The sequence below is a fragment of the Mizuhopecten yessoensis genome, unplaced genomic scaffold (genome assembly GCF_002113885.1).
Source record: "Mizuhopecten yessoensis strain PY_sf001 unplaced genomic scaffold, ASM211388v2 scaffold1105, whole genome shotgun sequence".
Taxonomy (NCBI): domain Eukaryota; kingdom Metazoa; phylum Mollusca; class Bivalvia; order Pectinida; family Pectinidae; genus Mizuhopecten; species Mizuhopecten yessoensis.
Window position 1 is genome coordinate 57,517 of NW_018403880.1, and position 26,664 is coordinate 84,180.

The 26,664-nt window shown below is 38.0% G+C and overlaps 1 protein-coding gene across 1 annotated transcript in view; it reads left to right on the forward strand.

Moving 5' to 3' along the window:
* The window catches only part of LOC110457242 (rab3 GTPase-activating protein catalytic subunit-like), a gene marked incomplete at its 3' end in the record, with an annotated part of 52,140 nt that extends 25,644 nt beyond the window's left edge, over positions 1-26,496 (forward strand). Inside the window, exons 9-16 of the mRNA XM_021508429.1 lie at positions 3,735-3,755; positions 11,343-11,424; positions 13,364-13,432; positions 15,844-15,917; positions 16,510-16,602; positions 18,290-18,453; positions 21,292-21,417; positions 26,324-26,496. Of these exons, the coding sequence (XP_021364104.1) occupies positions 3,735-3,755; positions 11,343-11,424; positions 13,364-13,432; positions 15,844-15,917; positions 16,510-16,602; positions 18,290-18,453; positions 21,292-21,417; positions 26,324-26,496 (802 nt within the window). The remainder of the gene's footprint in view (positions 1-3,734; positions 3,756-11,342; positions 11,425-13,363; positions 13,433-15,843; positions 15,918-16,509; positions 16,603-18,289; positions 18,454-21,291; positions 21,418-26,323) is intronic.
* Between the last annotated feature and the right edge of the window lie 168 nt (positions 26,497-26,664).

Consider the following 26,664-nt stretch of genomic DNA (forward strand, 5'->3'; position numbering starts at 1 on the left):
ATCTTATTGAATCTAGTTTTCTTCATTTCTTTTTGTGTTTTCTTATGTAGGTCTCCCTTGATCTTCCCCTCATTTCTTATGTAGGTCTCCTTTGATCTTCCCTACATTTCTTGTGTAGGTCTCCCTTGATCTTCCCCTCATTTCTTATGTAGGTCCCCCTTGATCTTCCCCTTATTTCTTATGCAAGTCTCCCTTGATCTTCCCCTCATTTCTTATGTAAGTCTCAATTGATCTTCCCTTTATTTCTTATGTAGATCTCCCTTGATCTTCCCCTAATTTCTTATGCAAGTCTCCCTTGATCTTCCCCTCATTTCTTATGTAAGTCTCAATTGATCTTCCCTTTATTTCTTATGAAGATCTCCCTTGATCTTCCCCTCATTTCTTATGTAGGTCTCCCTTGATCTTCCCCTCATTTCTTATGTAAGTCTCCCTTGATCTTCCCGTCATTTCTTATGTAGGTCCCCCTTGATCTTCCCCTTATTTCTTATGCAAGTCTCCCTTGATCTTCCCCTCATTTCTTATGTAAGTCTCAATTGATCTTCCCCTCATTTCTTATGTAGGTCCCCCTTGATCTTCCCTTTATTTCTTATGTAGATCTCCCTTGATCTTCCCCTCATTTCTTATGTAGGTCTCCCTTGATCTTCCCCTCATTTCTTATGAAGATCTCCCTTGATCTTCCCCTCATTTCTTATGTAAGTCTCATTTGATATTCCCTTTATTTCTTATGTAAGTCTCCCTTGATTATCACATTTACTGTGTTCATGACTCAATCCAACACGAAAGTAACATCAAGGTACATTTACTGTTAACATGACTCAATCCAACACAAAAGTTACCTCAAGGTACATTTACTGTTAACATGACTCAATCTAACACAAAAGTTACTTCAAGGTACATTTACTGTTCTTATGACTCAATCTAACACAAAAGTTACCTCAAGGTACATTTACTATCTTCATGACTCAATCCAACACAAAAGTAACATCAAGGTACATTTACTGTTCTCATGACTCAATCTAACACAAAAAATACCTCAAGGTACATTTACTGTTCTCATGACTCAGTCTAACACAAAAGTTACTTCAAGGTACATTTACTGTTCTCATGACTTAATCTAACATAAAAGTAACATCAAGGTACATTTACTGTTCTCATGACTCAATCCGTGTGTTAGATTGAGTCATGTTAACAGTCAATGTTCCTTGAGGTAACTTTTATGTTAGATTGAGTCATGTTAACAGTTAATGTACCTTGATGTTACTTTCGTGTTGGATTGAGTCATGAACACAGTAAATGTGATAATCAAGGGAGACTTACATAAGAAATAAAGGGGAGATCAAATGAGACTTACATAAGAAATGAGGGATGTACCTTGAGGTAACTTTTGGGTTGGATTGAGACATGAGAACAGTTACTGTACCTTGATGTTACTTTTGTGTTAGATTGAGTCATGTTAACAGTTAATGTACCTTGATGTTACTTTCGTGTTGGATTGAGTCATCAACACAGTAAATGTGATAATCAAGGGAGACTTACATAAGAAATAAAGGGGAGATCAAATGAGACTTACATAAGAAATGAGGGATGTACCTTGAGGTAACTTTTGTGTTAGACTGAGTCATGAGAACCGTCAATGTACCTTGAGGTATTTTTTGTGTTAGTTTGAGTCATGAGAACAGTAAATGTGCCTTGAGGTAACTTTTGTGTTGGATTGAGGCATGAGAACAGTAAATGTACCTGGAAGTATTTTTTGGGTTAGATTGAGTCATGAGAACAGTAAATGTACCTGGAAGTATTTTTTGTGTTAGATTTAGTCATGAGAACAGTAAATGTCCCTTGATCTTCCCCTCATTTCTTATGTCGGTCCCCCTTGATCTTCCCTTTATTTCTTATGTAGATCTCCCTTGATCTTCCCCTCATTTCTTATGTCGGTCCCCCTTGATCTTCCCTTTATTTCTTATGTAGATCTCCCTTGATCTTCCCCTCATTTCTTATGAAGATCTCCCTTGATCTTCCCCTCATTTCTTATGAAGATCTCCCTTGATCTTCCCCTCATTTCTTATGTAGGTCTCCCTTGATCTTCCCCTCATTTCTTATGAAGATCTCCCTTGATCTTCCCCTCATTTCTTATGAAGATCTCCCTTGATCTTCCCCTCATTTCTTATGAAGATCTCCCTTGATCTTCCCCTCATTTCTTATGTCGGTCCCCCTTGATCTTCCCTTTATTTCTTATGTAGATCTCCCTTGATCTTCCCCTCATTTCTTATGAAGATCTCCCTTGATCTTCCCCTCATTTCTTATGTCGGTCCCCCTTGATCTTCCCTTTATTTCTTATGTAGATCTCCCTTGATCTTCCCCTCATTTCTTATGTAAGTCTCATTTGATCTCCCCTTTATTTCTTATGTAAGTCTCCCTTGATTATCACATTTACTGTGTTGATGACTCAATCCAACACGAAAGTAACATCAAGGTACATTAACTGTTAACATGACTAAATCTAACACACAAGTTACCTCAAGGTACATTTACTGTTCCCATGACTCAGTCTAACACAAAAGTTACTTCAAGGTACATTTCCTGTTCTCATGACTCAATCTAACACAAAAGTTAACTCAAGGTACATTTACTGTTCCCATGACTCAGTCTAACACAAAAAATACTTCAAGGTACATTTACTGCTCTCATGACTTAATCTAACATAAACGTAACATCAAGGTACATTTACTGTTAACATGAATCAATCCAACACAAAAGTTACCTCAATGTACATTTACTGTTAACATGAATCAATCCAACACAAAAGTTACCTCAATGTACATTTACTGTTAACATGACTTAATCTAACACAAAAGTTACCTCATGGTACATTTACTGTTAACATGAATCAATCCAACACAAAAGTTACCTCAATGTACATTTACTGTTAACATGACTTAATCTAACACAAAAGTTACCTCAAGGTACATTTACTGTTCTCATTATTCAATCTAACACAAAAGTTACCTCATGGTACATTTACTGTTAACATGACTCCATCTAACACAAAAGTTACCTCAAGGTACATTTACTGTTCTCATGCCTCAATCCAACACAAAAGTAACATCAAGGTACATTTACTATTTTCATGTCTCAATCCAACACAAAAGTTACCTCAAGGTACATTTACTGTTAACATGTCTCAATCTAACACAAAAGTAACATCAAGGTACATTTACTGTTCTCATGACTCAATCTAACACAAAAAATACTTCCAGGTACATTTACTGTTCTCATGCCTCAATCCAACACAAAAGTTACCTCAAGGTACATTTACTGTTAACATGTCTCAATCTAACACAAAAGTAACCTCAAGGTACATTTACTGTTCTCATGACTCAATCCAACAGATAAGAGAAATTGAGAGAGAAGATGTATCTCCTGAAAACCTATTAAGATAATATGATGTTGGGCACTAAGATACTTCACAGATCTTTTGTCTTATGATTCAACACTTGACTTGAATAAACTTTAACATTTAGAAGTTGAATCATTCAACAACTCAGATTAGTGGGTTTCTTATGTAATAAGTGTTGATATTTATTGGGTTGGGTCTGTAAATCAAAAGCCCCAAACAGATTTTAAAATGACAACTATTCAAATACATTGATTTGTGTGTTTATTGTGATGTCAAACCAAACTGTTTGTAATCCCTTCCTTTATTCTACTTTTAAACTGAGTTGTCTCCTTTCCACTAGTGGGCGACTGTAGTGGAAGTGGTATGTAAGAATTTCCTTTCTCTTGCAATTATGCTGCATGCTGCAATTGCACCAGCAGTACTAGTTAACAAAATTCAGGATGGTGTGTTAACCTGCAGTACTAGTTAACAAAGTTCAGGACAGTGGGTTTACCTGCAGTACTAGTTAACAAAGTTCAGGATGGTGTGTGAACCTGCAGTACTAGTTAACAAAGTTCAGGATGGTGTGTTAACCTGCAGTACTAGTTAACAGAGTTCAGGACTGTGTGTCAACCTGCAGTACTAGTTAACAAAGTTCAGGATGGTGTGTTTACCTGCAGTACTAGTTAACAAAGTTTAGGATGGTGTGTTAACCTGCAGTACTAGTTAACAAAGTTCAGGACAGTGTGTTTACCTGCAGTACTAGTTAACAAAGTTCAGGATGGTGTGTTAACCTGCAGTACTAGTAAACAGAGTTCAGGATGGTGTGTTAACCTGCAGTACTAGTTAACAAAGTTTAGGATGGTGTGTTAACCTGCAGTACTAGTTGACAAAGCTCAGGATGGTGTGTTAACCTGCAGTACTAGTTAACAAAGTTTAGGATGGGGTGTTAACCTGCAGTACTAGTAAACAGAGTTCAGGATGGTGCGTTAACCTGCAGTACTAGTTAACAAAGTTCAGGTTGGTGTGTTAACCTGCAGTACTAGGTAACAAAGTTTAGGATGGTGTGTTAACCTGCACTACTAGTTAACAAAGTTCAGGACAGTGTGTTTACCTGCAGTACTAGTTAACAAAGTTCAGGTTGGTGTGTTAACCTGCAGTACTGGTTAACAAAGTTCAGGATGGTGTGTTTACCTGCAGTACTAGTTAACAAAGTTCAGGATGGTGTGTTAACCTGCACGGTTAGGAGTTTCTGCTTAAACTTTACACAGTTGACTTTAAATCCACACACTGTCAGAATCCATGGTGTCCTTTATAATAATTGTCACAAATGCTCAGGTATAAGCTGTCGGAATATGAAAAGTTAAGATTAATTAAAAGCTCATTGATATTGGATAGAACTATCAAAATGAAAAGTGCTTAATTTCATGGTCAAATTTCGGGCAGTTTTTACTCATAAAAACCTAACCATCTCTGTTCTGTCGGTGTGGAAACAAAACGCTTTTGGTTTTATATGTAGTATTTTACGCTCTGAATGATAAAGAGATAACTTTGTTGAAATTGATTGAAATACTCTTGTTCTGTGTCTTGAAGCTATTTCATTTGTAATTAAAAAAACAAAAACATTTGATTGCAATTGTCTGTGCAAGAAGACCAAAAATAGCTTTTTTATTCATGCCATTAAATTCTGCTCTTTTTGCACTTAATCAACAGGCTTCTTTTTTGCAGTCAATTTGTATTGTTTTGTAATTAATGTGTTTGATATTGTTAGTGATTGCTTGTTGTCTTTTGTATCTGCTAATTGATGAGTTGCTTTTAAGGGGTTCTCATTGTATTATAATAGGCCAAATGTCAGCAATTTTTTTTCATTGCAAAATGTGATATACCATAGTAAACATTACCTTGAGTAAAATATACTTTTTGATCCCAGTTTTTAGCTCACCTGCCCGAAGGACAAGTGAGCTTATGCCATGACGCAGCGTCCATCCCACTGTCAACTTTTCCTAAAAATCGCTACTAGTCATAGTATAAATGGTGGGTCTGGCCCCCCCCCCCCTGGGGGCTGACCCCAAAAGGGGAAATATAGCAAATTCTTTAAAATCCTTTTTCTTCTGTAGGAATGAAACGATTTGTTCCATATTTGGTTTGAGGAATCCTTGGGTTAATAAGCCTGTAGATCTTGTCTGTCTATAGTTTAGGAGCCTGTAGAGCTTGTCTGTCTATAGTTTAAGAGCCTGTAGGTCTTGTCTGTCTATAGTTTAGGAGCCTGTTTATATTGTCTGTCTATAGTTTAGGAGCCTGTATATATTGTCTGTCTATAGTTTAGGAGCCTGTATATGTAGATCTTGTTTGTCTTTAGTTTAGGAGCCTGTAGATCTTGTCTGTCTATATTTTAGGAGCCTGTAGATCTTGTCTGTCTAAGGTTTAGGAGCCTGTTTATATTGTTTGTCTATAGTTTAGGAGCCTGTATATGTAGATCTTGTTTGTCTTTAGTTTAGGAGCCTGTAGATCTTGTCTGTCTACGGCTTAGGAGCCTGTAGATCTTGTCTGTCTACGGCTTAGGAGCCTGTAGATCTTGTCTGTCTACGGCTTAGGAGCCTGTAGATCTTGTCTGTCTATGGTTTAGGAGCCTGTAGATCTTGTCTGTCTACGGCTTAGGAGCCTGTAGATCTTGTCTGTCTATAGTTTAAGAGCCTGTAGATCTTGTCTGTCTAAGGTTTAGGAGCCTGTTTATATTGTCTGTCTATAGTTTAGGAGCCTGTATATGTAGATCTTGTCTGTCTATAGTTTATAGGAGCCTGTAGATCTTGTCTGTCTATAGTTTAGGAGCCTGTCGATCTTGTCTGTCTACGGTTTAGGAGCCTGGATATGTAGATTTTGTCTGTCTATAGTTTATAGGAGCCTGTAGATCTTGTATGTCTATAGTTTAGGAGCCTGTAGATCTTGTCTGTCTATAGTTTAGGAGCCTGTATATATTGTCTGTCTATAGTTTAGGAGCCTGTAGATCTTGTCTGTCTATAGGTTGGGATCTTGTCCATATATTTCCTACATATGTCACTTTTATATCATCAATTTTCCTTGAGTGTGTTAGGAGACGTCTGCTTCTGGCCATGGATTGACATCTACTGTGAGAGAGCTAGGAGAGTGTTGTCTGTTTATTTTTATGTTTATACTACTCGTTTTGTGGTTTTCATGTATCAGTAAGGTTATATGCATAATTCTATGGTGATTCAGTTTGTGAAATTAACAAAACCCCTGTTTGACGGTTCTGGATGTGTATTGAGATTATTCACCGCTCCACATCCAAGTACTTGTTGTGTTGATCATTATTGAAGCTAAACACTTTTTAAAGGATGTCACCTGTTACTAAAAAAACTACTTCATAATGTACAGGGCTGACATGTCTGTTTTAGTTTTAGCCTAGTTATGCTGCTTTATCATACTTATTGTCTGGAGTGTTTGTACTTACCTTTAACTTCAGCTAACATGAGTTTTATTGAAACAACTGTTCTTCTCATTTTCTGTCACTTTTCTTTGGACTTTAGCTATATCACTGATTTTTGATGATGTAGGCAGTTGTGCATGAGGAATATAGTGTGTCCATGGTCTTGTGTTTGCTGATCAGTTTATAGTTTGAGACATGCATTATATATTATTATTGCATACTAATTACTAATCTTATCTGTTGATTAATCTTAAAGATTGATTATTGTGCCCAGGATAGCAATGGGTAGCACAGGGGTCACAAGGGAAATGTATTGTTTTGCTGTACAGTTATATTGCATATCATTAAGAGTTAATGACTTTCAGGGTCATTATATTTGACATTTAGGTAATTACACATCGTTGTTATTTGACATTTAGGTAATTACACATCGCTGTTATTTGACATTTTGGTAATTACACATTGTTGTTATTTGACATTTAGGTAATTACACATCGTTATTTGACATTTAGGTAATTACACATCGTTATTTGACATTTAGGTAATTACACATTGTTGTTATTTGACATTTAGGTAATTACACATCTTTGTTATTTGACATTTAGGTAATTACACATCGTTGTTATTTGACATTGAGGTAATTACACATCGTTGTTATTTGACATTTAGGTAATTACACATCGTTGTTATTTGGAAATGTACATATATAGTCTGTATTTCATAATGTTTTATTAACAAATATAGCATTTATGTAGAGATTGTCAAAGATATTTCAAGAATTAATTAATTTAAATGAATAAATTGATCATGAATTCGGTTTTAAATTGGGGTTATGTATTATGTGAGAGAGGTCATACCTTGGAGTGAATTAAGGTCATCTTTGGGTATGTAACATATATTTTTCATATGTCAACCAAAAGCATAATATTGAATCATCCTACTGAAATCTTTAAATCTTTGGTGACTTGTGTGAAGTGAGAATAGCATAAAGATTCCTATATCATAAAATGGGAATGTTGTGTTAAATTTTACTGTAATTAAACCTTTTAACACAATTTGAAAAAATGTAAATAAGAAAGATAATCCCATAGTGACATATTTGTGAATCAGCTAAGGATCCCCCTGCAACTGCCAAAAACTGTAAATACATGAATATATGTATGAGAAACTTTCTCTGACATTGTTATAGCTCTGATATATCAATTATGAAAAGAAATCCATACTTTAGAAACTTTTATAAAACAAGAGGTCCAGTGGGCCTGAATCGCTCACCTGGTATTAATCTTTGTAATCTTAAAAGTGGACTAAAATACAGCTACATGCAAAATACCAGTGTTTGATTCAAAAGAATATATCAAAGGATTTAAACATGTGACACATGTGACCTTGAAAGTCAAACAAGGACATTAAGTTGAACAGACTTTATAACCAAGAAACATAGGATGATGATATTTGGCAAGTAACATGCTGGGATGAAGGGCTTCCAAGTTTGTTCAAATTAATGACCTTGACATATATTCAAGGTCACAGGGATTAAATAGTTTGTTCAAATGCACTACCTTCACCCATTTGCAAGTTCACAAGGGTCAAATTTAGTCAAATCTTTAAACAACTTCTGAATAATCTAAAGGCCCAGGGTAAGAATATTCTGCCAGTGACATACTGGGATGAAGGGCTTCCTAGGGCTGTTTAAATGATGACTTAGAATGACATTCAAGGTCAAAATGCGCTTTTTAGACTCCCGTTATACACATATTGCATACCAATATAAGTTTATGTGCATTTTTGGTGGAGTTATGCCCTAAATTCCTCATTAACTTTTATCTTTCAAAGTGACCTTGATTAAGGTGGGTGAAGGCACCTGGTGAAGATAACGCTACATATGTTCTCAAATGTTCTCAGACAGGGTGCTACTGACACAGACATATCACAGGTCTCCAGACAGAGTGTGACTGACACACAGATATAGTACAGGTCTCCAGACAGTGTGTGACTGACACAAAGATATAGTACAGGTCTCCAGACAGTGTGTGACTGACACACAGATATAGTGCAGATCTACAGACAGTGTATGACTGACACACATATATATAGTACAGGTCTCCAGACAGTGTGTGACTGACACACAGATATAGTACAGGTCTCCAGACAGTGTGTGACTGACACACAGATATAGTACAGGTCTCCAGACAGTGTGTGATTGACACACAGATATAGTACAGGTCTCCAGACAGTGTGTGACTGACACACAGATATAGTACAGGTCTCCAGACAGTGTGTGACTGACACACAGATATAGTACAGGTCTCCAGACAGTGTGTGACTGACACACAGATATAGTACAGGTCTCCAGACAGTGTGTGACTGACACACAGATATAGTACAGGTCTCCAGACAGTGTGTGACTGACACACAGATATAGTACAGGTCTCCAGACAGTGTGTGACTGACACACAGATATAGTACAGGTCTCCAGACAGTGTGTGACTGACACACAGATATAGTACAGGTCTCCAGACAGTGTGTGACTGACACACAGATATAGTACAGGTCTCCAGACAGTGTGTGACTGACACACAGATATAGTACAGGTCTCCAGACAGTGTGTGACTGACACACAGATATAGTACAGGTCTCCAGACAGTGTGTGACTGACACACAGATATAGTACAGGTCTCCAGACAGTGTGTGACTGACACACAGATATAGTACAGGTCTCCAGACAGTGTGTGACTGACACACAGATATAGTACAGGTCTCCAGACAGTGTGTGACTGACACACAGATATAGTACAGGTCTCCAGACAGTGTGTGACTGACACACAGATATAGTACAGGTCTCCAGACAGTGTGTGACTGACACACAGATATAGTACAGGTCTCCAGACAGTGTGTGACTGACACACAGATATAGTACAGGTCTCCAGACAGTGTGTGACTGACACACAGATATAGTACAGGTCTCCAGACAGTGTGTGACTGACACACAGATATAGTACAGGTCTCCAGACAGTGTGTGACTGACACACAGATATAGTACAGGTCTCCAGACAGTGTGTGACTGACACACAGATATAGTACAGGTCTCCAGACAGTGTGTGACTGACACACAGATATAGTACAGGTCTCCAGACAGTGTGTGACTGACACACAGATATAGTACAGGTCTCCAGACAGTGTGTGACTGACACACAGATATAGTACAGGTCTCCAGACAGTGTGTGACTGACACACAGATATAGTACAGGTCTCCAGACAGTGTGTGACTGACACACAGATATAGTACAGGTCTCCAGACAGTGTGTGACTGACACACAGATATAGTACAGGTCTCCAGACAGTGTGTGACTGACACACAGATATAGTACAGGTCTCCAGACAGTGTGTGACTGACACACAGATATAGTACAGGTCTCCAGACAGTGTGTGATTGACACACAGATATAGTACAGGTCTCCAGACAGTGTGTGACTGACACACAGATATAGTACAGGTCTCCAGACAGTGTGTGACTGACACACAGATATAGTACAGGTCTCCAGACAGTGTGTGACTGACACACAGATATAGTACAGGTCTCCAGACAGTGTGTGACTGACACACAGATATAGTACAGGTCTCCAGACAGTGTGTGACTGACACACAGATATAGTACAGGTCTCCAGACAGTGTGTGACTGACACACAGATATAGTACAGGTCTCCAGACAGTGTGTGACTGACACACAGATATAGTACAGGTCTCCAGACAGTGTGTGACTGACACACAGATATAGTACAGGTCTCCAGACAGTGTGTGACTGACACACAGATATAGTACAGGTCTCCAGACAGTGTGTGACTGACACACAGATATAGTACAGGTCTCCAGACAGTGTGTGACTGACACACAGATATAGTACAGGTCTCCAGACAGTGTGTGACTGACACACAGATATAGTACAGGTCTCCAGACAGTGTGTGACTGACACACAGATATAGTACAGGTCTCCAGACAGTGTGTGACTGACACACAGATATAGTACAGGTCTCCAGACAGTGTGTGACTGACACACAGATATAGTACAGGTCTCCAGACAGTGTGTGACTGACACACAGATATAGTACCGGTCTCCAGACAGTGTGTGACTGACACACAGATATAGTACCGGTCTCCAGACAGTGTATGATTGACACACAGATATAGTACAGGTCTACAGACAGTGTGTGACTGACACACAGATATAGTACCGGTCTCCAGACAGTGTGTGACTGACACACAGATATATAGTACAGGTTTCCAGACAGAGTGTGACTGACACACAGACATATCACAGGTCTCCAGACAGTGTGTGACTGACACACAGATATAGTACAGGTCTTCAGACAGTGTATGACTGACACACAGATATAGTACAAATATACTGATACACTGATATAAGGATTTATCTGAACCATAGTTTTAAGATTTTATGCTTTTAAACCAAAATGCAAATTAATGCTGTTTTAATATGGTACATTCTGCCTACTGTAATTGTGTCCTTAGATTTGTCTTCTCTGATGGAGGATGAGATTGGGTGTACGTCATTCAGTACTCTGCCATTTGGAGCAAGTGAAGATCCAGTGAGGTAAGTTATAAACTTACTTAGCAAATGAGGATCTTAATTGTGAGATATTAAGGTGTAAACTAACGCAGCAAGTGAATATCAAGTGAGGTTAGTTGTAAACTTACTCATTAATTGAATATCAATTGAGGTTAGTTGTGAAATTACTCCACAAGTGAATATCAAGTTTGGTTAGTTGTAAACTTACTCAGCGAGTGAAGATCTAGTGAGGTTAGTTGTAAACTTACTAAGCAGTAAATATCAAGTGAGGTTAGTTGTAAACTCACTCCCTAAGTGAAGTTCTAGTGAGGTTAATTGTAAACTTACTCAGCCAGTACATATCAAGTGAGGTTAGTAGTAAACTTACTCAGTAAGTGAAGATCTAGTGAGGTTAGTTGTAAACTTACTAAGCAGTAAATATCAAGTGAGGTTAGTTGTAAACTCACTCCCTAAGTGAAGTTCTAGTGAGGTTAATTGTAAACTTACTCAGCCAGTACATATCAAGTGAGGTTAGTAGTAAACTTACTCAGTAAGTGAAGATCTAGTGAGGTTAGTTGTAAACTTACTAAGCAGTAAATATCAAGTGAGGTTAGTTGTAAACTCGCTCACTAAGTGAAGTTCTAGTGAGGTTAATTGTAAACTTACTCAGCCAGTACATATCAAGTGAGGTTAGTAGTAAACTTACTCAGTAAGTGAAGATCTAGTGAGGTTAGTTGTAAACTTACTCAGCAAGTGAAGATCTAGTGAGGTTAGTTGTAAACTTACTCATCAAGTGAAGATCTAGTGAGGTTAGTTGTAAACTTACTCAGCCAGTAAATATCAAGTGAGGTTAGTTGTAAACTCACTCACTAAGTGAAGTTCTAGTGAGGTTAATTGTAAACTTACTCAGCCAGTACATATCAAGTGAGGTTAGTAGTAAACTTACTCAGTAAGTGAAGATCTAGTGAGGTTAGTTGTAAACTTACTCAGCAAGTGAAGATCTAGTGAGGTTAGCTGTAAACTTACTCATCAAGTGAAGATCTAATGAGGTTAGTTGTAAACTTACTCAGCAAGTGAAGATCTAGTGAGGTGAGCTGTAAACTTACTCATCAAGTGAAGATCTAATGAGGTAAGTTGTAAACTTACTCAGCCAGTAAATATCAAGTGAGGTTAGTTGTAACTTACTCAGTAAGTGAAGATCTAGTGAGGTTAGTTGTAAACTTACTCAGCAAGCAAATATCAAGTGAGGTTAGTTGTAAACTTACTCAGCAAGTGAAGATCTAGTGAGGTTAGTTATATACTTACTTAGCAAGTAAATATCAAGTGAGGTAAGTTGTATACTTTCTCAGTCAATATTCATTATTGTTAACTTGATCTGTCACATGTTATAACTAGGTTTAGTATGCTGCATGCTAATATTTACAGTAATAATAAGTTGCCCTCATTATGGAAAGTAAAAAAGGCAAAAAATTTAAAACCTTTCCGATATCCTTACAGTAATGGAGAATGTTTTTGCATTTGTGTTGAACCATAAAGTTATTCATCATCATCATCATCATAAATCACCAAGATGTTATTCTTCTAATGCCTCTAATGACAATGCCACAAGTCTATGGTAATGTTCAATGTCTTCCTCTCAGAGATGGGGGTGCCTTATAATGTGATATACTGATATATGAATGTGCAAAACAAATTTAAAATGTTTTTAAGGTCAAGGTCACTGTTACTAAAAATGGACCATAGGGTACAGTATTTACCTCAGAATACAAAAGACTAAACTTTTGGCAATTTCACATGGTGATACACTGATATGTAGATGTTCAAAAGGGTTTAAAAAGGTTCTAGAGTCAAGTTCACTATTACTGAAAAAAGATTGGGATGTGGAAGGTAAACAGTCTCAGGCACATGGTGGGGCCCCTAATGACAGGCTGCCAGTGTTCCAGTCACAAACAAAGATAGACTTATACATTTTCTGTTTATACAGTGAACTTCGACTTGCCTGCACCTGGCCCAGTCTATCTGAGGATATGATCGTTGAGAACCAGAATTACAGGTAACGTACTCTACAGTTTGTAAAGCTAGCATTACATAGATATGTTTTTTCACTAGGGATGGGGGCTTATTTGCGGTCAACACTGTCTGTGAAGGAACTCACTGAGCCTCCTTTGGTTGTCCATTGTGATATAAAACTAAATTATGTAATTTGTCTCTTTATCCACCACCTCAATAGTTTCTGAGAACATTCTACTTGAATACCTCTAAGTTGATCTTCCACTACTGTTATTTTTAGCCGACCATCATCAGATCATCAGGTGGACTACTCAAATTTCCTGTAGTCTATGGTCCATTGTCCATCCGTCCTTAAACAGTTCTTATTATCCATAGTACTCAACAAGTGCTGAACACATCTTTCTCAAATTTCTTAGAAAGGTGCCCCTTGGTCCCTTGTTGTGAGTCACAGCAATAAAGGAAAATCAAGTCGTTCTGCATGGTGTGCAGTTATTTATTACCCTGATTAAGAGATAGACACATGTACTTGAAGATATGGTGTAGATAATCAAAACCTGAAATGTGCAATATGCCAAAGTAAAGTTTGAGCTAATTTAAGGAATTTTCCCAAAATATGTTTTATATTGCAGTAAAATAAAACTATTTCTGTAACCTTCATTGACTTAACAGTCCTGTCAGTGTATATAGTAGTTGTTTGGACTCTGGAGTAAGTCCAGTACGTACATGTTATAGCTCCGTCCATCTGAACGGTTACACGACTATACAATTGTGTTTTATTTAAAACTCACTCACCAACGTACGACTTCCTCACCAGTCACATCTGGACACGTACTCAAGACATCACCAAATATGGATAACACTGACCTTACCGAACAGGTAACACACCAAATATGGATAACACTGACATTACAGAACAGGTAACACACCAAATATGGATAAGACTGACATCACACCAAATATGGATAACACGGACATTACCGAACAGGTAACACAACAAATATGGATAACACTGACATTACCTAACAGGTAACACACCAAATATGGATAACACTCACATCACACCAAATATGGATAACACTGACATTACCGAACAGGTAACACACCAAATATGGATAACACTGACATTACTGAACAGGTAACACACCAAATATGGATAACACTGACATCACACCAAATATGGATAACACTGACATCACACCAAATATGGATAACACTGACATTACCGAACAGGTAACACAACAAATATGGACATATACATGAAGATATGAACAGTATCAAACATTCCATCGAACACAGACAGTAGACATAGGGGCTTTCTTCAACAGGACACTAAAACAAAATGGCTGCTAAGCAGCCATCTTTATTAGTTCCCACCGGTTCCCAGGGGGGACTAAAGGTTTGCACTCTGTCCGTCCGTCATCCTTACGTCCAAGAAGTTTGTCCATGACATATCTTCTATACTTTTTCACCTGGAGTAACCAGATTTGGTGTACAAAGACATCTTGGGGTGGCGGAGTGCAATAATTCGGTCACTGTGACCTATGACCTTACCTTTGGCCACCAGGCAGACATTTTGGATTTAAAGAGTAAGAATTTGTTATTACTACTTCTCAAAAAGTACTTGACAGATCTTTCTTTAATTTCATATGAAGGTTTTCCTTTGTTCTTTTTTATGCATGTTTCCTTTTGGGAGTCATCGTGACAGTTCTTTCTCAAATTTCATATGAAAGTTCCCCTTGGTTCCTAGTTGTGCATGTATTTGGGACCGACTGGAAAAAGAAGATGGCCATCAGACGGTCATCTTGGATTTTGAGATATGACCTCACTTTGAAAGGAAACTGTCAAATCCAGCATTATAAAAAGTTTGATCATTACTACAAAATGCATTTACTTCTGACAAGACTATCAATCCAATAGTAGATAAAGAAATGAAGGAAAAAGATCAAACTGACATAAAAGTGATGAAGATCTTAGGATGGTTGGGGCCAAGATCCCTCTGGGATCTCGTGTGAGGAAGCTCTTTGATAATTAATGGATCCCCCTCTGTGATGGTTGAAAAAAATTCTCTTGACACATGTACAACACTGTTCAGCCTTGTTACATGGTCCTGTTCAGACCCAGGTCATTGGCGATGTTGATGAGACCTGCTCACCTTGTTATATGATCCTGTTCAGACCCGGGTCACTGGCAATGTTGATGAGACCTGCTCACCTTTATTTGGCTTTCTGTGTATTATATGACCAATGAAAAATTTCATCCACCCATGTCATCAATGGTCACAATACTTTTGCTAGTTGACAAAATTTACTGAAATGGAAATGAGCTCAGACCTTCTCCTGTACAGTTAGCAATGCCTTGTGATTGTAGTTGTAATAAGAATCATATAATATGTTCATTAGGTCCCTCCTTGTTAGGATTAGTATTTTGACAGTTGTTTTTTTATTTATTTTTCAGTGACCTTGACCCACTGCAGGCTCCTCAGTGGTCAGTAAAAATCGGCATGTCAGATGACCCTAATTGCTTACTAGGTATGCAATAACAGTTGACTACACAGTGTGACAATTGTGACCACCTAGGTGTCATTTGTATTAAGTTTAAACTTAACTTTTTGTAATAATAATATTCAACATACTGGTGATGATGGGCTGATGTAATCACCCTTTAGCCAGGGTCCTTCATCCATCTGTCGTTCATTGTCTATCTTTAAACAATTAATGTCATCAATATTTCTCACAAAGAACTTTTACAGTTCTTTCTTAAATTTCACTTTCATACAAGCCATGGGTGCCCCTCCCCATTGGGGGCAGAGGGATGGGACCCAATAAAGTAAGGGTGTTGCTGAGAGACAGACCCAATATTTGGAAATATTTTCAGTATAATATTCAATGAGAATATTTTGCCAAAAATGCTTGAATAACAAGGTGAGCAATACAGGCCATCTGGGCCTCTTGTTTTCTGGTCATATTTTTGGTAAAAGCACTGATATGTAGTGAAGATTAAACCGTTTGTGCATGTGGTTTCTTGAGATGTCAACACAGATTTCAGTAATTTGTTGTAACAACTGCAGGCATGAATAAAAAATAATATCATAATTGGCAATGTTCTTTCATCATTTTGTAGGCCATTACCTACAGAGCTTTGTGAAGCATGGCTACAGACAGGAGACTACAGAAGAACTACTCTGGAATATGGTGGTCACAGATGAGGAGCCAGGTAGGTCTGATAGAGACAGGAGACTACAGATGAGGAGCCAGGTAGGTCTGATAGAGACAGGAGACTACATACAAGGAGACAGGTAGATCTGATACAGAGAAGAGTTAACAGATGAGGAGACAGGTAGGTATGATAGAGACAGGAGACTACAGATGAGGAGACAGGTAGGTCTGATACAGACAGGAGACTGCATACAAGGAGACAGATAGATCTGATACAGACAGGAGTTCACAGATGAGGAGACAGGTAGGTCTGATACAGACAGGAGACTACATACAAGGAGACAGATAGATCTGATACAGACAGGAGTTTACAGATGAGGAGACAGGTAGGTCTGATATAGACAGGAGACTACAGATGAGGAGACAGGTAGGTCTGATATAGACAGGAGACTACAGATTAGGAGACCGGTAGGTCTTATACAGACAGGAGACTACAGATGAGGAGACAGGTAGGTCTGATACATACAGATCAAATATTCAACTTCACAGAGGTTAAATGGTTTAAAAAGATTTTGAATAAGTTTCTTCTGAATAGATTAAAGACCTAAGGTGATAATATTTTGCCTGAAGCAGGCCGGCATGAAGGGTTAATTAGTTTGTTCAAATGAAAATCTTCACTAATATTCAAGGTCACAGGGGCCAGATTTGTTAAAAACTTCAAAATAAAAACTTTTCATAACCCAAAAAGCATCGGGTCGAGATTTTTGTGAGAAGCATGCTGGGATCAGGACTATAAAATTTGGTCAAATAAATTTGGCCTTCTAAGAACCATTCTTAGGTGATGAGTATTCAAAAATTGTACAAATGGAGGAGCTGACCCCACTGGTGGGCGCCAAGACCCCTGTGGGATCTCTTGTTTTAACTTGGAAATGATTAAGATTCCTAACATATAACCAAATATACAATTGCGGAGTATAAAGACACAAATACAGATGTACACATATTCTAGCAGAATAACACAGGGGTGGCCCCACCCATGTAGTCACTTGGTCATTATTTTTAAATGGTGGAGATTCCCATTCCCTTATCCATATACATTTGCTAAGTACAAGTGACTGATACAATAATGACATTAGATTTGACTCTGGAGTCTTGCCACACCCCTAGGGACTTGTTCTATTGTCAAAACTTTTTAAACTGTTGAGATCCTCCCCACCCTTTAGCCATTTATAAAATTGCTGAGCATAAACAGATGAATATAGTTATTGATGGTATTAGAATTGACCCTGGGGTCTGGCCACACCCTAGGGACTTAGTCATTGAGTCGTAACTTAGAAACCTTTGAGATCCTAAACCTATTATAATATATGCATTTGCTTAGCATGAAGTTTTGAATACACAAATGCTGGCAAGATGGGCCCAGGGGACTGGCCTTATCCTTAAGTCTTTTTTTCGTCATACTGCTTTCATTAAGGATCTTTTGCCATAATTGCTTAAATATCCAGGTGAGCTATACCGGCCCTCTAGTTGGGCCTCTGGTTTAATGGAAAGAATACAAACAGACACTATATTGTTAATTATGAGAGGATGACGTTGCTAGTGAGGTATGTGTGTAACGAGGTACTATATAATCATTTACTACATATCACAGGTTTTGTATCATTTGGTATACCTTGCTTTTAATTGGTCAACAATAAAGATTTTAGCTTTAAGGAAATGGCATTGATGTATCTGATGGTTTGTAGACCAGACGGGAGACATCAGCCAAGCTCTTCAGAAACTGACAGAGCCAAATGTAGGCTACAGCATTCCGTCAATCTCCAACGTGGTCAATCGGGCCAGTAGTCGCATGACTGTGAAGACAGGGGTGGCACCAATATCTGCAGATCTTCTCAACGAGATTCTTGAGGTGAGAAACTGATCACATCACCATATCACCAGGTGTTTATACTTGAATTATATCATATTTATTTGTGATACTATTAGCCCTGGTTAATTACATACTTTAAGATACTGTTAACATATAGCATGAACACAGATAGTGATAATATTGAGATCACACCAGGAAGACATATTCGTTTTGTGTTTTTGACTGATTGTTCTTGTTCATATTTTCAATAGTACTGGTAAACAAGGCAGAAATTACTAGATAAACAGAAAATGTATAACGTATAAAGATATATTTCAAACTACACAGTGCTGTATAAATAGAAAATATGCTAAACATTGTATGCAACTAACATTGACAGCTGTTAAGTAATATATTTTATAATGTGATATATATTATACTGTTATATACGTTGCTGTGTTATCGTCCTAAGTAAAGAGAATCAGGAACCAGGAAAATGTGTAATCAAATTTCGATACACGTACTAGACTATAGATTGATAGAATAGAATACTATAACCTACCATTGTACAAAGTATTGTATTATTACCTATCATTGTACAAGGTATTGTACTATTACATTCCATTGTACAAGGTATTGGACCATTACCTACCATAGCGCAAGGTATTGTACCATTACATACCATTGTACAAGGTATTGGACCATTACCTACCATAGTGCAAGGAATTGTACCATTACCTACCATTTTACAAGGTATTGTACCATTACATACCATTGTACAAGGTATTGTAATATTACCTATCATTGTACTAAGTATCACACCATTACAGACCATTGTACAAGGTATTATACCATTACCTACCATAGTACAAGGTATTGTACTATTTCCTTCCATTGTACAAGGTATTGTAATATTACCTACCATTGTACAAGGTATTGTACCATTACCTATCATTGTACTAAGTATCATACCATTACAGACCATTGTACAAGGTATTGTATTATTACCGACCATCGTACAAGGTATTGTACCATTACCTACCATTGTACTAAGTATCATACCATTACCTATCATTGTACAAGGTATTGTATTATTACCTACTTTTGTACAAGGTATTGTAATATTACCTATCATTGTACAAGGTATTGTACTATTATCTACCATTGTACTAAGTATCATACCATTACCTACCATTGTACAAGGTATTGTACTATTACCTATCATTGAACAAGGTATTGTATTATTACCTACCATTGTACAAGGGATTGTACTATTACCTACCATTGTACAAGGGATTGTACTATTACCTACCATTGTACAAGGTATTGTACCATTCCCTACCATTGTACAAGGTATTGTACTATTACCTATCATTGAACAAGGTATTGTATTATTACCTACCATTGTACGAGGTATTGTATTATTACCTACCATTGTACAAGGTATTGTACTATTACATACCATTGTACAAGGTATTGTACTATTACCTTCCATTGTACAAGATATTTTACTATTACCGACCATTATACAAGGTATTGTATTATTACCTACCATTGTACGAGGTATTGTATTATTACCTACCATTGTACAAGGGATTGTACTATTACCTACCATTGTACAAGGGATTGTACTATTACCTACCATTGTACAAGGTATTGTAATATTACCTATCATTGTACAAGGTATTGTATTATTACCAACCATTGTACATGGTATTGTACTATTACCTACCATTGTACAAGGTATTGTAATATTACCTATCATTGTACAAGGTCTTGTACTATTATCTACCATTGTACTAAGTATCATACCATTACCTACCATTGTACAAGGTATTGTACTATTACCTTCCATTGTACAAGGTATTGTACTATTACCTTCCATTGTACAAGGTATTGTACTATTACCTTCCATTGTACAAGGTATTTTACTATTACCTACCATTGTACAAGGTATTGTACCATTCCCTACCATTGTACAAGGTATTGTACTATTACCTTCCATTGTACAAGATATTTTACTATTACCAACCATTGTACATGGTATTGTACCATTACCTATCATTGTACAAGGTATTGTATTATTACCTACCATTGTACAAGGTATTGTACTATTACCTTCCATTGTACAAGATATTTTACTATTACCAACCATTGTACATGGTATTGTACCATTACCTATCATTGTACAAGGTATTGTACTATTACCTATCATTGTACAAAGTATTGTACCATTACCTACCATTGTACAAGGTATTGTATTATTACCGACCATTGTACAAGGTATTGTACTATTCCCTACCATAGTACAAGGTATTGTATTATTACCTACCATTGTACAAGGTATTGTACTATTACCTACCATTATACAAGGTATCATACCATTACCGACCATTGTACAAGGTATTGTACTATTACCTACCATTGTACAAGGTATTTTACTATTACCTACCATTGTACAAAGTATTGTACCATTACCTACCATTGTACAAGGTATTCTACCATTACCGACCATTGTAAAAGGTATTGTACTATTACCGACTATTGTACAAGGTATCATACTGTTTTCTAACAATTACCAGCTTGAATTATATCTACCTTATTTCTTTATTACATCAAATAACAACAGTATCACTACTCAGGGGATGGTTAGGTCCCATGGGCATCTTTTTCTGATTGTTTCAGAATCTTAGATGGCCAGCTTTACACCACTTCTACCTCCATCTGGAAGTTATTCACTTTCTCAACATTATGATAAATTTTACTAGATATTAGATATTATAAATATTAGCTGTCATGGCCTTTTCGGAGACACAGGCCCCTTGGACCACTTTTTTGAGTAAGGCTTAGTAGTTTGTACTTTATGTTTACCAGATCCTTTTTTATCTTCTTTCATAGCTTTTGTTCCCGGATGCAAAGGATTCTTTTGAGAAACAAAAGGAAGATGGTGAAGAGGAGAAGGAGACGGATGCAACAGAAACTGATCCTCCAGAGTCAGACAACCGATACACAGAGGTCCTCAGGGTACAGTACTTGTATATATTTACTGTTAACTGGTGCAGATGTCATCAGGGTACAGCACATGTATATATTTACTGACAACTGTTACAGTGTCCTCAGGGCACAGTACATGTATATATTTACTGACAACTGGTACAGAGGTCATCAGGGTACAATACATGTATATATTTACTGACAACTGGTACAGAGGTCATCAGGGTACAATACATGTATATATTTACTGACAACTGGTACAGAGGTCATCAGGGTACAATACATGTATATATTTACTGACAACTGGTACAGAGGTCATCAGGGTACAATACATGTATATATTTACTGACAACTGGTACAGAGGTCATCAGGGTACAATACATGTATATATTTACTGACAACTGGTACAGAGGTCATCAGGGTACAATACATGTATATATTTACTGACAACTGGTACAGAGGTCATCAGGGTACAATACATGTATATATTTACTGACAACTGGTACAGAGGTCATCAGGGTACAATACATGTATATATTTACTGACAACTGGTACAGAGGTCATCAGGGTACAATACATGTATATATTTACTGACAACTGGTACAGAGGTCATCAGGGTACAATACATGTATATATTTACTGACAACTGGTACAGAGGTCATCAGGGTACAATACATGTATATATTTACTGACAACTGGTACAGAGGTCATCAGGGTACAATACATGTATATATTTACTGACAACTGGTACAGAGGTCATCAGGGTACCGAACATCAATATATTTACTGACATCTGGTACAGTGGTCCTCAGGGCACAGTACATGTATATATTTACTGACAACTGGTGCAGAGGTCCTCAGGGTACAGAACATGTATATATTTACTGTAAACTGGTACAGAGGTCCCCGGGTCACAATACATGTACATATTTACCGTCAACTGGTACAGAGGTCCTCGGGGTACAGTACATGTATATATTAACTGACAACTGGTACAGACGTCCTCAGGGTACAGCACATGTATATATTTACTGACAACTGGTACAGAGGTCCTCAGGTTACAGAACATTTATATATTTACTGACAACTGTGACAGTGTCCTCAGGGCACAGTACATGTATATATTTACCGACAACTGGTACAGAGGTCCTCAGGGCACAGTCCATGTATATATTTACTGACAACTGGTTCAGAGGTCCTCAGGTTACAGAACATTTATATATTTACTGACAACTTGTACAGAGGTCCTTATTTACTGACAACTGTGAAAGTGTCCTCAGGGCACAGTACATGTATATATTTACCGACAACTGGCACAGAGGTCCTCGGGGTACAGTACATTTACTGTAAACTGGTACAGAGGTCCCCGGGTCACAATACATGTACATATTTACCGTCAACTGGTACAGAGGTCCTCGGGGTACAGTACATGTATATATTTCCTGACAACTGGTACAGAGGTCCTCGGGGTACAGTACATGTATATATTTACTGACAACTGGTACAGATGTTATATATTTACTGACAACTGTGACAGTGTCCTCAGGGCACAGTATATGTATATATTTACTGACAACTGGTACAGAGGTCCTCAGGGCACAATACATGTATATATTTACTGACATCTGGTACAGAAGTCCTCAGGGTACCGACCTCCTATATATTTACTGACATCTGGTACAGTGGTCCTCAGGGCACAGTACATGTATATATTTACTGACAACTGGTACAGAGGTCATCAGGGTACAGCACATGTATATATTTACTGACAACTGGTACAGAGGTCCTCAGGGCACAATACATGTATTTATTTACTGAAAACTGGTACAGAAGTCCTCAGTATACAGTACATCTATATATTTACTGAAAACTGGTGCAGAGGTCCTCAGGGTACAGAACATCTATATATTTACTGACAACTGGTACAGAGGTCCTCAGGATACAGAACATCTATATATTTACTGACAACTGGTACAGAAGTCCTCAGGGCACAGTGCATGTATATATTTACTGACAACTGGTACAGTGTCCTCAAGGCACAGTTCATGTATTTATTTACTGAAAACTGGTACAGTGTCCTCAGGGCACAGTACATGTATATATTTACTGACGACTGGTACAGAGGTCCTCAGGGCACAGTACATCTATATATCTATTGACAACTGGTACACAGGTCCTCAGGGTACAGTACATCTATATATTTACTGACAACTGGTACAGAGGTCCTCATGGCACAATACATGTATATATTTACTGACATCTGGTACAGAAGTCATCAGGGTACAGAACATGTATATATTTACTGACAACTGATAAAGAAGACATCAGGGTACAGTACATGTATATATTTACTGAAAAATGGTACAGAGGTCCTCAGGGCACAGAACATGCATATATTTACTGACATCTGGTACAGAAGTCCTCAGGGTACTGAACATCTATATATTTACTGACATCTTGTACAGTGGTCCTCAGGGCACAATACATGTATATATTTACTGACAACTGGTACAGAGGTCCTCAGGATACAGAACATCTATATATTTACTGACAACTGGTACAGAGGTCCTCAGGATACAGAACATCTATATATTTACTGACAACTGGTACAGAGGTCATCAGGGTACAGTACATGTATATATTTACTGAAAAATGGTACAGAGGTCCTCAGGGCACAGTACATGCATATATTTACTGACATCTGGTACAGAAGTCCTCAGGGTACTGAACATCTATATATTTACTGACATCTGGTACAGTGGTCCTCAGGGCACAATACATGTATATATTTACTGACAACTGGTACAGAAGTACTCAGGGTACCGACCTTCTATATATTTACTGACATCTGGTACAGTGGTCCTCAGGGCACAGTACATGTATATATTTACTGACAACTGGTAGAGAGGTTCTCAGGGTACAGAACATCTATATATTTACTGAAAACTGGTACAGTGTCCTCAAAGCACAGTTCATGTATTTATTTACTGAAAACTGGTACAGAAGTCCTCAGTATACAGTACATCTATATATTTACTGAAAACTGGTGCAGAGGTCCTCAGGGTACAGAACATATGTATATATTTACTAACAACTGGTACACAGGTCCACAGGGTACAGTACATAAATATATATTTACTGACAATTGGTACAGAGGTCCTCATGGCACAATACATGTATATATTTACTGACAACTTGTACAGAGGTCCTAAGGGCACAATACATGTATATATTTACTGACAACTGGTACAGAGGTCCTCAGGTTACAGTTCTTGTATATATTTACTGACAACTGGTACAGAGGTCCTCAGGGCACAGTACATGTATATATTTACTGACAACTGGTACAGATGTCCTCGGGGTACAGTACATGTATACTGAACAAAAAAAGAAACACACAATTAAATTATGCAATCAATAGCCTATGATATTTTAGGAAATTTGTGCAAAATTTGATATCAATATGAAGGGACAAGTCTACTCTTTACAATACTGTAGAAGAAAAGTCTCTGTGACGTCACTCGTGTTTTCAGTAGTTACTCAAAAGTGGGATACCCGCGAAAAACAAAATGACATTTTAGTACCTGGTGTGGGCACCTTTTGCATGAATCCCTGCACGGATTCTCCTATGCATTGAATTCAAGAGAACATTTATTCGCCTTAAGGGAATGTTGTTCCATTCTTTTGTTAATGCTGCGATCAACTGACCGCTGTTAGTTGGGGGGTTTTGATGTTTCCTTATACGCCTGTCCAGCTCATCCCACAGATCCTCAATGAGAGACATGTCGGGGCTATATGGGGGCCATTCCAGAGGCTGAATGTTGTTTGCCATGAGAAAATCACGACAGACACTGGCAACATGCGGTCGAGCATTGTCTTGCTGGAAAATTAGGTTATGACGTCTGAGAAGTGGAAGGACATGTTGTTGGAGGATCTGGACTCTGTATCGAACGGCATTGAGGTTTTGATCCAGGACTACTAAGGGGGATTTTACTCTATGGGAGGTGCCTCCCCAAACCATTACAGAAGCCCCACCGAATCTATTGCGTTCAACCACGCATGTGTCGGCAAAACGCTCACCGCGTCTGCGATATACCCTTTTTGTTCCGTCTGAGCGATACAGACAGAATCTAGACTCGTCGGTGAACACCACACGCCTCCATCGACGCATCCCAAACCTATTCCGGCCATGTCTGTGCATCCAGTCAAGATGCACTTGCCGCCTCCGTGGTGTCAGAGGTGGCCCGACATAAGGTCGGCGCAATGATTCTCTCGGCACACAAGCGGTTCCTGGCAGTTTGAGGACTAATGGGTCTGCCATGAGTACCTAAGGTATGTGACAGCAGTCTTGAATCTGTTGTGCAAGTGCGACAATCAAATCGCCCTGTCTTGTCGTGCGGTCATTACACGCAGACGACTGCTCCTGGGACGATCGGAAACTAACCCAGTAGCACGGAAACCTGTACAGAGACGGTTAATTGTACACGGGCCAACGCCAAACTGCCGTGCGACAGCAGTTTGGCTATGACCATCCATCAACATCGCAATTGCTCTACCCCTCTGAATTTGCGTTAAGCGTGGCATCTCAGTCAATTGCGAAATCAAAATGCCAATGTGGAAAATTAATGTGGCTGAACTTAGAGTATCCGTTGAGATTATTTGTTTGAAAAACTTTGACTTGGCTTGATCATGCCGCGTGATTTGGACTAAAGAAGGCACAAAGTCACACAATGATATCGTCACGCTTGGCTGATTTTAGGGTATATTGTTGAGAAGGGAGATCATTCTTGATGTAATACCTGACCAAATATTCCATTATTTCCTTACAGCTAATATAAGGTGAACTGCAGGGGGGAACTTTGTGCGTTTCTTTTTTTGTTCAGTATATATAACAGGTAATATATGGCACTTATGTTGAATATTTACATTTTTCCAGAACCTATCAAAGCAGTTGAAGTCTTGTCCCAAAGACACATTGGTGCATAGCCTTGCTGTGTGTCTTTGTATTATCAACATTGGTAATGGGGGCCTGCGAGGCTTGGCCCAACTATGGCAGGAGTTTGTGCTGGAGATGAGGTACAGATGGGAGAATAAATGTTTGATCAAAGGGTAAGTCTTGTCAGGGATCTGTTTGCTGATTCTTATTTCAATGAGAGAACACTGCAGTTTTATTTTGGCAAAACTTCTTGTTCTATTGGTTATTTCATAATTAATGAGATTTAATTTGTGTGAGAATTCAAGTGTGTTAACTTATAGTTTTTTAGCTCACCTGGCACG